We start from the raw sequence: 17440 nt of genomic DNA, 5'->3' as shown, positions 1-17440 counted from the left end.
TTGTAAAATTTCAAAAGCCAGTATAAAGGAATAGTAGTGATAAAAAAAAAAAAAATGCATTTGAGTTAACTGATCATTATTTTTGTAGAATTCTCTTTCAAAGGGGCATGGCAGTGGGTGTGTCCTAAAACTATACACTTTTACTAATGGGTGTACCTTGATGATGAAGAGCAGCATTTCTCAACCAGGGTTCTGCGTAACCCTAGGGTTCCTCCAGAGGTTGCTCGGGGTTCCTTGAGCAATGAGCAATTTCTGCCTCTCAGATAAGTTCCTTCCTGGCACCACTGATCTTCCCTCTGACACCATTGATCTTTTTAGCTAGCTTTTATCTGTAAGGGGGACATTTTTCCCATTGACCACAAGTGTGAGGAGCATTCTTCTCATTGACCATCACACTAATGTATCATGAGTTGTAGATATAGTCATCTATAGTCATTTTTAGCAGCGGAAAGTAATTTCAAGGGTTCCTCTATGTTGAAAAGGTCTGATGTAGAGTGCAAAATTTGGCGCAGCAGTGCACAGAAACCAATCCAGGTTTTATTGTCAAACCTTAACCGTTTGCCGACCGCCGCACGACTATTCACGGTGGCGGTCAGCCCCTCACAGGCAAAGTGACGTAGTACTACGTCGCTCGCCTGTGAGGCTCTAGGGGGCGAGCGCGCGCCGCCAGAGGCGCGCTCTCGCCCCCGCTCATTCCCCAAGCAGTCCACGTGAGTGACCCGCGGACCCGATGTCCGCCGGTCACTCGCGATCTCCCCGTGGAGAGGGAGAAAGGTAGGCGGCTAATGTAAACAAAGCCGCCTGTCATTCTCCCCTGTGTAAGAACAGAGATCATACGGTCCTGCTATGTAGGATCGTATGTCTCTGTTGTTACACCACTAGCCACACCCCTTTACGGTTAGAAGCACGCCCCTAGGGACACACTTACCCCCTTGATCACAAATAAAGTTAACCCCTTCCCTGCCAGTGTCATTTTTACAGTAACAGTGCATATGTATAGCACTGATTACTGTAGTAATGTCACTGGTAACCCCAAAAGTGTCAAAAATGTCAGTCAAGGGTCTGATCTGTCCGCCGCAATGTAGCAGTCCCGAAAAAAAAAAAAAGAAGAAGATCGCCGCCATTACTCGTTAAAAAAAGAAAACACCAAAAATGACAAAAATCTTTCCCTTAGTTAGTAAAGGCAATAACTTTTGCGCAAACCAAACTTTTGCGCAAACCAATCAAAATACGCTTATTGCGATTTTTTTTTTACCAAACATATGTAGCATGAAAATGTTAAAAAAATTAGATTTTTACTTTTTTTTTGGGGGGAATTTCATATAAAAAAAAATGTGAAAAATGTTGTTATTTTTTCAAAATTTACGCTCTTTTTGTTTATAGTGCAAAAAGTAAAAATCGCACAGGTGATCAAATACCACCAAAAGAAAGCTCTGTTTGTGGGGGGAAAAAAAGCACATCAATTTCATTTGGGTACAGCGTGGCACGACCACGCAATCGTCCGTTAAATTCACGCAGTGCCGAATCGCAAAATAGGCCCTGGTCAGGAAGGGGGTAAAATCTTCCGGGGCTTAAGTGGTTAAAGGCCAAGTTCACCTTTTTTTTTAAACTGCAGTTCCCCAATGTACCAGTATAGCATTAATGTACTTATTTTGCAAAAATAAAACTGCTTTCCATTAATTCTACACGGGCTTACCTCTCTCTCTCTTCATACCTGTTTAAAAACACTTCTTGATTACTTCTGCCTTACTTCCTGGTCAGACTTTAGGTCATGACACAGGAAGGAGTTGACTAGCTGAGAGTAGATGGAGGGTGTGTGCTAATGAGATCAGCTGGTCAACTCCTTCCTGTGTCATGACCTAAAGTCTGACCAGGAAGTAAGGCAGAAGTAATCAAGCAGTGTTTTTAAACAACTATGAAGAGAGTGAGGTAAGCCTGTGTAGAATTAATAACAAAATGTTTTATTTTTGCAAAATAAGTACATTAAGTGTCGGTTCACACCATAGCAATGTTGGTGCACTGCTATGCAAATCACATGCGTTGTCCGTGCAATGCAAATTCAGCCATGAAGGTTGTATGACTGAATAGGCATCACATTTGGACCAAAGTCGTGCAGGTCCCTTTTTTTTGGTCCGCACCGGAATCGGATCGTAGAAGTTTTTACACCTTTGCGATCCCTTTCCTGTCCGAATTGACAGTTCGCACTGCAATATGCAAACTAATCTGGGGGTGTCATTACCTTTACAATGCGGGAACCCGCAGTGGATTTCGCAGGGTTCCCGCATTGCACCAATATGAACTGGCACTAATGCTATACTGTACTGGAATTTAGAAAAAAAAAAAAAAACGGTGAGCAAAAGGCGAACTTAGCCATTAAATGAACAAGCTGAAGTTAGAAGCCGATTGGCCACCATGCAGAGCTGCACCAGATTTTGCACTCCAGTTTTAGTAAATCAACCTCAATGTCTCCTTCAATAAGAATGTATAAAGTATCCCCTTTAATGTATCACATCTGTTCAATTATATGACTAGAATTCAGTGTATAATACACCATGCTAACGTTGCACTAAAAACGTCCTTATTCTCAAAAATAATACATGCACATCCATTACTTTTATCTTTTTTTCTGTATCCCGAACTGCTCCTTTTCCCTTTCACTTCCATTTAGTGCCGGGACAAGGTCATCCAGCGCCCCGGGTGAAGATGGTAATCTGCGCCCCCCCCCCCCCCTAGGGAAATGGGGTGGGGCTAATAGTGGTGCATGGAGAAAAAGGCTAAATTCACACCTTTTCAGATGTGATGGAGTGAATGTGTTTTTGCACAGCACTTTTAGGGCAGTCCATTAATTTCAATGGGTTGCCCTACAGGTGAAGGATGCACAAAAGAACCATTTTAAAAACCACACTGCACTAAAACATTTGGGTACTTTGTTATGTGTTTTGTTGCAGGTGAATGAGCGGCAAAAGTGAGCCGTGTGTTGTGCAAATGAGAGTTAACATCACCAATGCAAACCTGTAAAAGAGCTGTGTGTGTGTTTGTGTATTGCAGGAATTGTGCACACAAATGTCTACCTAGGGAAGAGGGAATTCATTCAAATTCACAGAGGTCTGGTTGCTAAAAGTTCCAAATCTCTCTAATAAAACATTAAAGTAGGCCAATCACATCCACATTTCAAGTAAAAGAAAATAAAACCACTTAACATAAGGGGTCCCCATCAGCATCCCCCTTTACATAAAGGTGTCCCCATCAGGGTCCCTCTATACATCAGGTGTCCCCATCAGAGTGCCCCTTTACATCAGGTGTCCCCCTTTACATCAGGTGTCCCCATCAGGGTCCTCCTTTAAATCTAGTGTCCCCATAAGGGTCCCCCTTTACATCAGGTGTCCCCATCAGGGTCCCCTTTTACATCAAGTGTCCCTATTAGGGTCCCCTTTTACATCAAGTGTCCCTATTAGGGTCCCCTTTTACATCAGATGTCCCTATCAAGGTCCCCCTTTATATCAGGTGTCCCCATCACAGTACCCCCTTACATCAGTTGTCACCCCACTTGTACTCTCAGCTCTCCTGGAATGCAGGTATTTTCTTCTTCTCTCCATTCACATGATAAGGGTAGAGAGGAAGGACAGTCTGCAGGATGTCTATTGCCCCCTGCTGGCTGGAGGGTGGAGAAAGCCTAATCCTGTCGGCAGCTGCTCTTTGTTACAGGAGTGAAAGCGCGATCACTCCTGTGAGCAGTGGCGGCCGCCGGTGTACTGAGGGCACAGGGGCACCACCCCCCCATCCATGCGCCGGCCCCCTAATCTGCATGGAGTTCAATGGGGCTTTTTTTTTTTTTTTTGGCATCACCCGATTAGAGCCAGAGGCTTTAATAGGGCGATGCAAAGGGTGGACCCGGGGCGCAGAGCAGTGCGTCCCGAGCCCACCCATTGTGTGACAATAGCGAATGAAAATTTGATATTGTCACACCGATCCTCCTCCTGGCCAATCAGGAAGCTTGTCCGATACGCGCTTCCTAATTGGCCGCAAGGCAAACCCCATGCCATTGGCCGAGGAGGAGGCGGGAGGACTGGAGGAGACGCGCCGCCGGGACCAAGGAGAAGCCAACGCCAAAAGACTGATCAGAAGCCGCTTGCCGCCGCTGCTGCTCCAGGTAAGTAAGGGGGCATGCACGCTGATCTCTGCATTGGGGGAATGTATGCTGGACACTGCATTGGGGGCATGTACGCTGGTCACTGCATTGGGGACATGTACGCTGGTCACTGCATTGAAAGAGGGCATGTACGCTGGTCACTGCATTGAAAGGGGACATGTACCCTGGTCACTGCATTTAAAGGGGACATGTACCCTAGTCACTGCATTTAAAGGGGACATGTACCCTGGTCACTGCATTGAAGGGGGCATGTACGCTGGTCACTGCATTGAAAGGGGGCACGCTGGTCACTGTGCATTGAAAGGGGGCACGCTGGACACTGTGCATTGAAAGGGGGCACGCTGGACACTCTGCATTGAAAGGGGTTGGTCACTCTGCATTGAAAGGGGGCACGCTGGTCACTCTGCATTGAAAGGGGGCACGCTGGTAGCTAGTAGTGCAGAGTCCAGGAAGCACTGCAAAAGGTGGGCAAGGTGGGGGGGGGGGCATAGTAGTGCGTGGAGTCCAGGAAACACTGTGGGGGTGGGCAGGGTGGAGGTGGCAACATAATGGAGGTGTGTAGAAGCGATTTGGCTGCCGCACAGTCATGTCACTTCCCTCTGACAGCCAACAGATGGCAGAAAATGGGTTAAAGAACTGAACTCAAAACATTAGCATTTACAGCCAGGCAGCTAGCATTTTTATTCGGTCAGCAACTATAGTAGTAGCATTGTACACTAGTAGTTGTATTAAAAGTAATAGTAGTATTGTACAATATAGTAGTAGCAGCAGCATTGTACACTATTAGTAGTAGTAGTAGTAGTAGAAGCAGCATTGTACACTAGTAGTATTATACACTACAGTAGTAGCAGCAGCATTGTGTAGTAGTAGTATACACTACAGTAGTAGTATTGTACAAGGTACAATATAGTAGTAGCAGCATTGTACACTGTAGTAGTAGCAGCAGAATTTTACGTTCTAGTAGTGGTAGCATTATAATCTAAAGTAGTAGCAACATTTTACATTATAATAGTAGTAGTAGCGGCAATGCAGATTATAATAGTAGTAGCAGCAGCAGCATTGTCATAGACTGTAGCAGAAGTAGCATTGCTCATTGTAGTAGCAGCAGCATTGTGCGCATCATGCACTATAGTAGTAGTGGCTTTGTACAGTATAACAGTGGTATTATTGTACACTTTAGGCATTATACACTTTAGTAGTAATATTGTATACTATAATGTTTTCTTGCCACAATGTATTGGAAACTTTTACTCTGCAATTTTTATTTCAGAGGAGTGTAGTGTGAGAGAAGTCAGACTGAGATACTTCAGAGACCCAAGACGCCAACTCACTCATCTTGCACATAGTGGGTCAGTACACAATATAATAGTGTTGAACGATTTCTCATATTGACATTGTCCTAACTCTGTACACAACAAAATTATAGTTATAGGTGGACTATACAATAGTGTTGGAGTGCAAAGAGTTAACATACACCAAATTTTATTTTTTTTTTTTTTAATGCCCTATGTCACACATTAACCCTGCGTTGCTTTAGTGCAGCTCATTCATTTAAATTGGCTGCTAACAGACTTTGACAATTGGACTTGCGCTTTTCTTTCCCCATCGCAGCAAATCACAATGTACATTAGTCACTACACTGTTACCATGCAATGGGGGTGTACTGGTTCAGTATGTTGGGGTACCATTCAAAATGTCTGACCCAAATGTCAGCTGTCATCTTTCACACTTCTCTAACGAAAATAAATATCAATACCTTAAAATGTCAAACATAATCTTTTAAGCTTTTATTTAAAAAAAAAAAAAAAAAAAAATTATATATATATATATATATATATATATATATATATATATATATGATAACCCTGCCATTAAGATCTTTGTTCAGACACCCTCTGTTATAGGGTGACAACACTTTGTCCTTGACACATAAAGCCATGCCGTAACTCAGCACACATTCGATCAGTCAGCTTTAATATGCCTGCCCACAATATGCAGATGTGTAGAGTCTCCAATCTTTTCAATATAAAGGTTTATTTTGCCAATATTTTTGGGCCAATAAAAATCCCCTTTAGAGCTTCCCCTTTACATCAGGGTTCCTATTAGAGTCCCCCTTTCATCTGGGTCCCCCATCAAAGTCCCCTTACATCGATACCCCCTCCCTTACATCAGGGTCCCCACCGGTGCCCCCTCCCTTACATCAGGGTCCCCACTGATGCCCCCCCCCCCCTTAGACCAGGGTCCCTATCGGTGTCCTATCCCTTACATCAGGGTCCCCATCGGTGCCCCCTCCCTTACATCAGGGTCCCCACCGGTGCCCCCTCCCTTACATCAGGGTCCCCACCGGTGCCCTATCCCTTACATCAGGGTCCCCACCGGTGCCCCCTCCCTTACATCAGGGTCCCCACCGGTGCCCTCTCCCTTACATCAGGGTCCCCACCGGTGCCCTCTCCCTTATATCAGTGTCCCCACCGGTGCCCCCTCCCTTACATCAGGGTCCCCACCGGTGCCCCCTCCCTCACATCAGGGTCCCCACTGATGCCCTCTCCCTTACATCAGAGTCCCCACCGGTGCCCTCTGCCTTACATCAGAGTCCCCACCGGTGCCCTCTGCCATACATCAGCATCCCCACCGGTGCCCCCCCTTAGATCAGGGTCCCCATCGATACCCCCTCCCTTACATCAGGGTCCCCACCGGTGCCCCCTCCCTTAGATCAGTGTCCCCATCGGTGCCCTCTCCCTTAGATCAGTGTCCCCATCGGTGCCCTCTCCCTTAGATCAGGGTCCACATCGGTGCCCTCTCCCTTAGATCAGTGTCCCCATCGGTGCCCTCTCCCTTAGATCAGGGTCCACATCGGTGCCCCCTCCCTTAGATCAGTGTCCCCATTGGTGCCCCCTCCCTTACATCCTTACATCAGGGTCCCCACCGGTGCCCCCTCCCTTACATCAGGGTCCCCACTGATGCCCTCTCCCTTACATCAGAGTCCCCACCGGTGCCCTCTGCCTTACATCAGAGTCCCCACCGGTGCCCTCTGCCATACATCAGCATCCCCACCGGTGCCCCCCCTTAGATCAGGGTCCCCATTGATACCCCCTCCCTTACATCAGGGTCCCCACCGGTGCCCCCTCCCTTAGATCAGTGTCCCCATCGGTGCCCTCTCCCTTAGATCAGTGTCCCCATCGGTGCCCTCTCCCTTAGATCAGGGTCCACATCGGTGCCCTCTCCCTTAGATCAGTGTCCCCATCGGTGCCCTCTCCCTTAGATCAGGGTCCACATCGGTGCCCCCTCCCTTAGATCAGTGTCCCCATTGGTGCCCCCTCCCTTACATCCTTACATCAGGGTCCCCACCGGTGCCCCCTCCCTTACATCAGGGTCCCCACTGATGCCCTCTCCCTTACATCAGAGTCCCCACCGGTGCCCTCTGCCTTACATCAGAGTCCCCACCGGTGCCCTCTGCCTTACATCAGGATCCCCACCGGTGCCCCCCCTTAGATCAGGGTCCCCATCGATACCCCCTCCCTTACATCAGGGTCCCCACCGGTGCCCCCTCCCTTAGATCAGTGTCCCCATCGGTGCCCTCTCCCTTAGATCAGTGTCCCCATCGGTGCCCTCTCCCTTAGATCAGTGTCCCCATCGGTGCCCTCTCCCTTAGATCAGTGTCCCCATCGGTGCCCTCTCCCTTACATCCTTACATCAGGGTCCACATCGGTGCCCCCTCCCTTAGATAAGTGTCCCCATTGGTGCCCCCTCCCTTACATCCTTACATCAGGGTCCCCATCGGTGCCCCCTCCCTTAGATCAGGGTCCCAATTAGAGCTCCCCTCCTTACATCAGGGTCCCCATTGCAGCTTCCCTCCTTACATCAGAGTGCCCATCAGAGCCCCCCAATTATATTCTCTGCTGCCCTTAATCCTAATTCAGCACATATTAGGGATGCACCACTGACCACTCTAGCTGCAGACCTGATAAAATATTGTAGCTAGCCAGATGTGGCCCGCGGGTCGTAATTTGTAGGTGTTGATGTAGATGTAAACTGCAACTGGATGACATTTGCAAAAGCACTGCATATTAAACGATTGCTGTATTGTTTCCCCTTTTAATTCTTTGCTGCATTAGTGCTGCTGGTCTGCTGTAGCCGCTTTGCATCCACTTCATATCTACATACATGTTCTGCACAGCACGGAGATACAACAAAGGAAAAAAGAAAAAAAAAAGTGATATTTGCTAAAGGCACAAAAATATAAATTGTTTATTCTGCACAATGCTTTAGAAAATGAAATGTCGTCCAGTCAGGGTTTACACCTACTGTAATCACAATAATCCACATGCACAGACTTATCTTAGCTCTCCTATATGGTCACATTTATACCCTGAAATATTAAGAGACTCAGAAAAAATAGGATGTGACAGAACATGAAAATTAAAGCAGCCAAATAACAGCCAACATACAATGGACAACAGGCATGTAAAAAAGAAAAAAAAAGGGAAGAAAGAAGATTGAACACATTTCCTGATCACAACGGCGGCTTTGGATGTGAATCACATAAAGCAACTGTACAATAATTTGCTGAGCTCCTATATACACCTGAGCTTTCTTAAGTGCAACATAAAAAAACCATTCTATTCAATGGTGCCCATTCCTATTCTATTCAATGGTGCCCATTCCTATTCTATTCAATAGTGCCCATTCCTATTCTATTCAATAGTGCCCATTTCTATTCTATTCAACAGTGCCCATTCCTATTCTATTCAATAGTGCCCATTTCTATTCTATTCAACAGTGCACATTCCTATTCTATTCAACAGTGCCCATTTCTATTCTATTCAACAGTGCCCATTCCTATTCTATTCAATAGTGCCCATTTCTATTATATTCAACAGTGCCCATTCCTATTCTATTCAATAGTGCCCATTTCTATTCTATTCAACAGTGCCCATTCCTATTCTATTCAATAGTGCCCATTTCTATTCTATTCAACAGTGCCCATTCCTATTCTATTCAACAGTGCCCATTCCTATTATATTCAACAGTGCCCATTCCTATTATATTCAACAGTGTCCATTCCTATTCAATAGTGCCCATTTCTGTTTTATATTCAACAGTGCCCATTCCTATTATATTCAACAGTGCCCATTCCTATTATATTCAACAGTGCCCATTCCTATTCTATTCAATAGTGCAGATTCCTATTCTATTCAATAGTGCTGATTCCTATTCTATTCAATAGTGCTATTCAATGGCAGGACAAGGTCATCCAGCGTCCAGGGCAAGGATGCCAAACAGCGCCCCCCCCCCTTCCCTTAGGTTTTAGGGTCAAGGTGTCCCCCCATCCCTGCAATAAACCATTGTGCCCAGGGCAACCGTCCCTCCTGCCCACCCCTTGTCCCAGCCCTTGTGCCATTCCTATTCTATTCAATAGTGCCCATTCCTATTCTATTCAATAGTGCCATTCAGTGGCGGGACAAGGTCATCCAGCGCCCAGGGCAAGGATGCCAAAGAGCGCCCCCCCCCCTTCCCTTAGGTTTAGGGTCAAGGTGTCCCCCCATCCCTGCAATAAACCATTGTGCCCAGGGCAACCGTCCCTCCTGCCCACCCCTTGTCCCAGCCCTGGTGCCATTCGTATTCTATTCAATAGTGCCCTTTCCCCCCTGAGCATTTTGTCTCACATTTTTCAGGTAGAATTCCAGTATCTTCAGTGGTGCCCATTCACACCTGAGCACTGTGTCACTTGTTGCGCAAAAAGGACATATTTTAATTTGACATTTCTGCCCCCATAGACACACCTAAAAACGCTCAACTCCAGAATTTTTTGTGCTTTTTCACACCTAACCAACTGGTCTAGAAGATACAAGGGAGACATTAACATAGGATATCACAGATGAACGCGCTTTCCATTGGCCAAAACAACAATTCCTGACACATAAGTACACAAACAATACGCTTTGAAAAAGCACAAAAACGCTTCAAAAATCACCAAAATATGCTCAGGTGTGAACGGGGGGGGGGGGGGGGGGGGGAGGCTAACAAGTCTTTATACAATGCAGTAACAATACAAAAACACCCAAAAAAAAAAAAAATAATAATAATAATAATAGTAATAAATAAATATATATTATATATATACACACACACACACATATACATACATACATACACACAGATTATATATATATTATATATATATATATATACACACACACACACACACATATATACAGTATATGCACACACACACACATACATACATATATATATATATATATATATATATATATATATATATATATATATATATATATATATATATATATATATATATACACACACAGTATATACACACACACATATATACAGTATACACACATACACACACATATATACAGTATATACACACATACATACATATCTCTCAACGCAATAAAATGGGACGGGTAACTATTTACTTACCGGACGCGATCCCTTCATCCCATTCCGATTCCGACCTTTTCAATCGATTTGCCGTAAATCCAAAGCAAACTTGTATTCCAAATAAAAAGGTGATACAATAGGTTACCTGTAGAAGAAAGAAAACGGGTCACTCTGGAAAAATTAAAACCCATGTCAGCTTCCGAGTCAGTGGAAAAATATAAAAGCGAGCATTAAAAAAAGCATGCTTTTTGCTTATTCGCAGCGTCTTTTTTCATTCAAGGTACATTTTTGGCTATTGCGCTTGAATGTAGTAATATATGTTTGCACTTTGAAAAAGTTTTTAAATAAAAAAGATATTTGAAAAAAAAAAAAAAGCACACTACTGAAATCAAAAGGACGCCGCGTTCCGAATAAAGTGCCAACCCCCCTCCTACCTGATATAAGTGCAGGACATTGGGCAGAATCATAGTGCAGAGGCTCCACTGCACCCCTAGCTGGGTATCCGCCTGTTCCCTGGCTCTCAGATCTTCTGCTGGAAGGGCTGTGGGAGCCGAGTCTATTAGCTCCAAGTAATCCCACCTGGAGAAGTTGACAGGCTCATTTCATTTGTCCAGAGGATGGTTTCATCATGTTTTACTCACAAATCCCAGCCCTGAGTGCAGGAGGAGGCTACAGAATCAGCAGCACCACCACCACACTCCCCCCCCCCTGAACACACACTTCTCTCACACTTAGCCAATAACCCTTTACTTTAAACATGCTCCAGCACAGACTGTCAATGTGCTTTGTAGGGGCAAGCCGAGGAAAAAAAAAATCAAATTTCACCGCCAGCTATAAAAACATGTGCGCAATATAAAATAGGGGGCGATGAATTCATCTGCTGGATGGAGAAGGATAAAACAAAGCGATATTATATACAGCGTATACACCCTTGCAGCCCCTCTGAGAAGTGATCCATGGTGGATGGCTTAAAAGAGGACGTCTGAGCGGCAGTGAGGAGGCGATATGTTACTTCCTCACCTGGTTTAGATTTGTAGTTGGAAGTTGGTAAAACGCACAGGGCTGAGCTGCGTTTTTAAAGTGATTGTAAAAGTGCGATTTTAATTAATTAAGTGCTGTCACACTTTGAATGACAATTGCGCGGTAATGTAACACTCTACCCATAGGACATTTTTATCTTTTTTTTCACACAAGTAGAGTTTTCTTTTGGTAATATTTAATCACCACTTGTTTTTTTTTTTTTTTTTTCCTTTTCCCCAAAAAAAACAAAAAAAGAACGAAAAGTTTGGAAAAAGGTTTCTTAGTTTCTGTTTCTGCAAAATTTTGCAAATAAGTCATTTTTCTCCTCTACTGATGTGCGCTGATGATGCTGCACTGATGGACACTGATAGGCTGCACTGATGGGCACTGATTAGATGGCACTGAAGGGCACTGGGGAGGCCCTGAAGGGCACTGATGAGATTGCACTGAAGGGCACTGATGAGAAGGCACTGATGGACACTGATGAGAAGGCACTGATGGGAAATGATGAGATGGCACTGATGGACACTGATAGGCTGCACTGATGGGCCCTGATAAGGAGGCACTGAAGGGCACTGATGAGATTGCACTGAAGGGCACTGATGAGGAGGCACTGATGAGATTGCACTGAAGGGCCCTGATGAGGAGGCACTGAAGGGCACTGATGAGATTGCACTGAAGGGCACTGATGAGAAGGCACTGAAGGGCACTGATGAGGAGGCACTGAAGGTCACTGATGAGAAGGCACTGAAGGTCACTGATGAGAAGGCACTGAAGGGCACTGATGAGAAGGCACTGAAGGGCACTGATGAGGAGGCACTGAAGGTCACTGATGAGAAGGCACTGATGAGAAGGCACTGAAGGGCACTGATGAGGAGGCACTGAAGGTCACTGATGAGGAGGCACTGATGAGAAGGCACTGAAGGGCACTGATGAGGAGGCACTGAAGGTCACTGATGAGAAGGCACTGATGAGAAGGCACTGAAGGGCACTGATGAGGAGGCACTAATATGCAGCACTGATATGTAGCACTGATTGGCATCACTGATGGGCACTGTTTGGGCTGCACTGATAATCAGTGCCCAGATTATTTGTACAGGTCTCTGTGATGGAAATGTCACTGATCGGCTCTCCTCTCCTCACGCGCTGTAAGTGTGAGGAGAGGAAAGCCAATAACCGGCATTTGTTTGTGTACATGTGATCAGCTATGATTGCATCGTTGGCTCTTTATAGAGATCAGGGATGCGCCGTGTCCCAGGGACACAGCGCGCTGCCCACAGGCGCACAAGCACGGGGAGAGTGGGGCAACGTCATATGACATCATCCCAGAACAATAGAGCCGGGCGGGAGGTGGTTATATAACAAAAATGTCCCACTTACCCAGAGCTCCCAACTGTCCTTGATTTTGAAGGAGTTTCCCTGAACAAAGTCCCTCCTTTCTCCTCATTTTAGTCGGATCCATATAGTTGTATATAAAATGCACTTTTTATCTTTCAAAAAGTGTTTTCCCAATGCTAAACCTTTCATCCAATTTCTAAATGTCTGCATTTGTAAGTTTCAAAAGCCAGTATAAAGGAATAGTAATGGTAAAGAAGCACTTGTGGGTTTATTGAATCTTTTTTTTGTATAAAGCTCCTTTAAGAGGGTGTGTCCTATGTCTACACACTTTTGCCGATAGGTGTCCTTCCTTCATCTCTCAAAATGTTGGGGGGGGGGGTGTGCTTACCAATGGCTCCCACTGCTATTTCTCAGCCAATCAGGAGAGAGAGAGCTGGGAGAGCCACTGCTCTCAGGCACATCACTGGATTGAGATCTGGCACAGGTAAGTATAAGGGGGGGCAGGGGTGAGAGCAGACCACAGAAGGTTTTTTCTGTGCAGCTTCTTTTTTTAGATTTACAACCACTTTAATGCCCCCCACCTACTCCCCAAGCAGTATTAAGCCCAAAAACAAACATTATACTGCAGCTCACCCATGATTAGATGTGATGGCTGCATTTGTTTTCTTTCTTATGCATTCTTTCTTCTATTTTCATCTTGTGATCCAGCAAGTAAGTCTGTTGTCTTTCAACAGAAAACGCTCTCTTGTATTTACAGGGATGAGACAAACCATATAACACTGGCGGGGGTGCTTAAAATGACCAGCTTTTATGTAAAACCTTTATCCCAAAAAGGAAAACAACTTCTGTAATTGCTTATAAAGTTATATCTGAATGTGGCTTTATTTGTTAGTGTATATAAATCTGCTAGTACATCTAACACTCCCCTTCCCCCCAGACTGACAATCTTGCTGTCCAAAGGTGTCTGCTTCATCCAGAGTATACAGGAGGTGTGTTACTGGCCAGATCACCAGGTGAAAACAGAGGGGAACAAGGCTAAAAAGAGAAAACGAATGCAGACACCACACCTAAGGATTGGTAAGCTGCAATATATGAATTTTTTTTATTTTGGGTATAATACCGCTTTAAGCTGCAAAGGCAGTAGAAGGGGGTGTATATAAACCACTGTCACACTTGGCAGCAGTACCACTTGCTGAGTGCGGATGCATTTAACTGAACACAAAGCATGATTAGGCAAGGTGAAGAATGTGACATTACCACCCTACCTCTCCACCTTATATACCACCCTACCTCCCCCCCTTATATACCACCCTACCTCTCCACCTTATATACCACCCTACCTCCCCCCCTTATATACCACCCTACCTCCCCCCCTTATATACCACTCTACCTCTCCCCCTTATATACCACCCTACCTCTCCAACCTCTCCACCTTATATACCACCCAACCTCTCCAATTTATATACCACCCTACCTCTGCACCTTATATACCACCCTTCCTCTCCACCTTATATACCAACCTACCTCTCCACCTTATATACCACCCAACCTCTCCAATTTATATACCACCCTACCTCTGCACCTTATATACCACCCTTCCTCTCCACCTTATATACCACCCTACCTCTCCACCTTATATACCATCCTACCTCTCCACCTTATATACCACCCTACCTCCCCCCCTTATATACCACTCTACCTCTCCAATTTATATACCACCCTACCTCTCCAATTTATATACCACCCTACCTCTCCAATTTATATACCACCCTACCTCTCCAATTTATATACCACCCTACCTCTCCAATTTATATACCACCCTACCTCTCCAATTTATATACCACCCTACCTCTCCACCTTATATACCACCCTACCTCTCCAATTTATATACCACCCTACCTCTCCAATTTATATACCACCCTACCTCTCCAATTTATATACCACTCTACCTCTCCACCTTATATACCACCCTACCTCTCCACCTTATATACCACCCTACCTCTCCAATTTATATTCCACCCTACCTCTCCACCTTATAAACCACCCCACCTATCCACCTTATATACCACCCTACCTCTCCACCTTATATACCACCCTACCTCTCCACCTTATATACCACCCTACCTCTTCACCTTATATACCACCCTACCTCTCCACATTATATACCACCCTACCTCTCCACATTATATACCACCCTACCACCCTAATTTATATACCACCCTATCTCTCCACCTTATATACCACCCTACCTCCCCACCTTATATACCACCCTACCTCCCCCCCCCTTATATACCACCCTACCTCTCCACCTTATAAATCAGGGAATACTGAATGGTGCCCATGCTAATGAGTGACCTCCTGTGCTCACTAAGGCTGGCCATACATGATTCATTTTTTTGTTCAACCAGCGGGCTGAACGAAAAAAAAAAAAAAAAAATCAACTAATTTCCCGATCCACACATTCGCTATGGATTGGGGAATCCCTTCCATTGAGCCTTTGTATTCTGATATCGGAAGCCATCATCACCGCCAGAATACACTCATCAGCTCTGATCGAGCCGAAGTTTACCACAGGCTGGTTGTACAGAAGTCAATAAAGAGATAAACTTCTGTACAACCACCCTGCCCATAGACAGACTGAAATGTGTCCAGTCCCTGCTGAACCATCTGAATTTCAATCCATCAATGGCCGGCTTAAAAAGGAGAAGTTTACCTTTACAAAAGAAAAAAAAAAAATAAATAATAAATAAATAATAAATTGCTGGTAAATTGATTATTTTTTTGTTAGGAGCCTGTAGAGCAGCCTCTCTCAAACTTTTCAACACAGAGGAACGTCATGACACATTGGTGCGACAGTCAGGGGGAAGAATGCTCCTTACTCTTGCCATCATTGGGAAGAATTACCCCCTTACAGATATCTAAAAGGAACAATGGTGTCATTGGAGAGGCAGAAATTGCCCATTGCTCAAGGAACCCGAGCAACCTTAGGAGGAACCCTAGAGTTCCACAGAACCCTGGTTGAGAAACCCTGCTGTAGAGCATCTGCTGATCGTTGGAGTAATGCCACGGGCCTACAGACTGTCTGTGTAGCTGTCTGCCTGTACCTTCCATAGGGGCATGCAGATACACACTGATAGGAAAAATCACTAGACTACCCGAGCGCTCCACAGTCCATTGAGAACTACAAGCCAACAGCCGCAAAGGTCGTCAGTACTTTTAGTTTTCCCCTTTAGGCTGCTTTCACAAGGGCATTCTCTGTGGAGTCCACATCGTCTGCTAGGTAGGGGATCTTCCTGCTGAGCAGGTGGATGACAGGTCCGTGTCTGCAATGCAGAGTGGACACAGCTGTTCTCTATGGGGCCGTCACATGGAAACGGAACGTCTGTCCCTTTCTATCCGACTGTCATCCATTTCGCTGTTTTTGGCGGACAGGATCAGATCAGATGGCAGCGAACGCATGTCCGCTGACATCTGCCGCTCCATAAAGAGCTATGGATGGTCCGATCAGGTCCGCCTGAAAAACTGACCTGAAACCAGCCTCATAGATTACTGTGAATGAATGAAGCGGCCGGGAGGGCTGAGCCCCGCACAGCCACGTTTTTTTTTTCAGATTGTGAGAGCGAGTGGGGGGGGGGGGGGGGAAGATCTTCTGCTAGCTGTGAAAACTGACAGGCGGACCTGATGCAGACAGCCCGTGTGAAACCAGCCTCATAGAATACTGTGAATGAATTAAGTGGGCGGAGCCCCGAACAGCCACTTTTTTTTCAGATTGCGACAGCGACGGGGGGGGGGGGGGAATAGATCTTCTGCTAGCTGTAAAAACTGACAGGCGGACCCGATGAAGATAGCCCGTGTGAAACCAGCCTCAGAATACTGTGAATGAATAAAGCCTCATAGGAGTACTGCAAATAAATTACACGGCCGGGCGGAGCCCCACACACCCACGTTTTATTTTTTTCAGATTGTGAAAGCGAGGTGGGGGGGGGGGGGAGAAGATCTTTCGCTAGCTGTCAAAAGCAGGGGATCCGGGAGGGGCGGAGGACAGTGCATCTGTAAAATTCTACTTGCTACACCCTGAATATGGGTGGTACGTAACATATTACAAAAGTTGAACGTATCCTTTAAGCAACAGGGCAGCCATACTGCATATTAGTGCATTGCAGCAAAAGTTTTGGGACTTGTCCAATTTTTGGAATGTTTTGGTGTACTAGAATCCCAATGATTTGCTTTAGTCTCCATTCACACTAGTACGACTTGTCAGGCGACTTGGTCAGCCTGAGAAGTCACGCACCGTCGCGTCCCATAGTGTAGTACAGCAACGGTTCTAATAGGAGCTACACAAGTCGCTCTGACTTAGAAAATGGGTCCTGTACTACTTCGGGGCGACCTGGAGCGACCTACATAGACATTCATTTTATGAAGTCCGTGCAAGTCATGCCGGCACCGTGACTTCACCGGTCGCCCCCGAAGTCGTACCGCTGCAGTGTGAACCGGCACTTAATATGATGTTAACACATGTGCATT

General features: G+C 45.6%; 1 protein-coding gene across 10 annotated transcripts in view; it reads right to left on the bottom strand.

The window, feature by feature from the left end:
- Positions 1-17440, bottom strand: part of ENPP2 (ectonucleotide pyrophosphatase/phosphodiesterase 2) — a 208490-nt gene that overhangs the window by 154332 nt on the left and 36718 nt on the right. For 3 of the 10 annotated variants that reach the window (XM_082258218.1, XM_082258219.1, XM_082258217.1), the window contains exons 1-2: positions 10993-11223; positions 10598-10703 (exon numbers count right to left, since the gene is read on the bottom strand). In XM_082258218.1, coding sequence (XP_082114344.1) covers positions 10598-10703; positions 10993-11025 — 139 coding nt within the window. In that variant the 5' untranslated portion in view covers positions 11026-11223. Of the gene's footprint in view, positions 1-10597; positions 10704-10992; positions 11225-17440 lie in introns of those variants that run through there. The other 7 variants (XM_082258216.1, XM_082258221.1, XM_082258220.1 and 4 more) reach the window with 4 other exon arrangements.

The sequence above is a fragment of the Pelophylax lessonae genome (assembly GCF_965119305.1).
Source record: "Pelophylax lessonae genome assembly, chromosome: 5".
Taxonomy (NCBI): Eukaryota; Metazoa; Chordata; class Amphibia; order Anura; family Ranidae; genus Pelophylax; species Pelophylax lessonae.
Note: the sequence above shows the minus strand (reverse complement) of the source record. Positions and strands in the feature narration are given on the sequence as shown.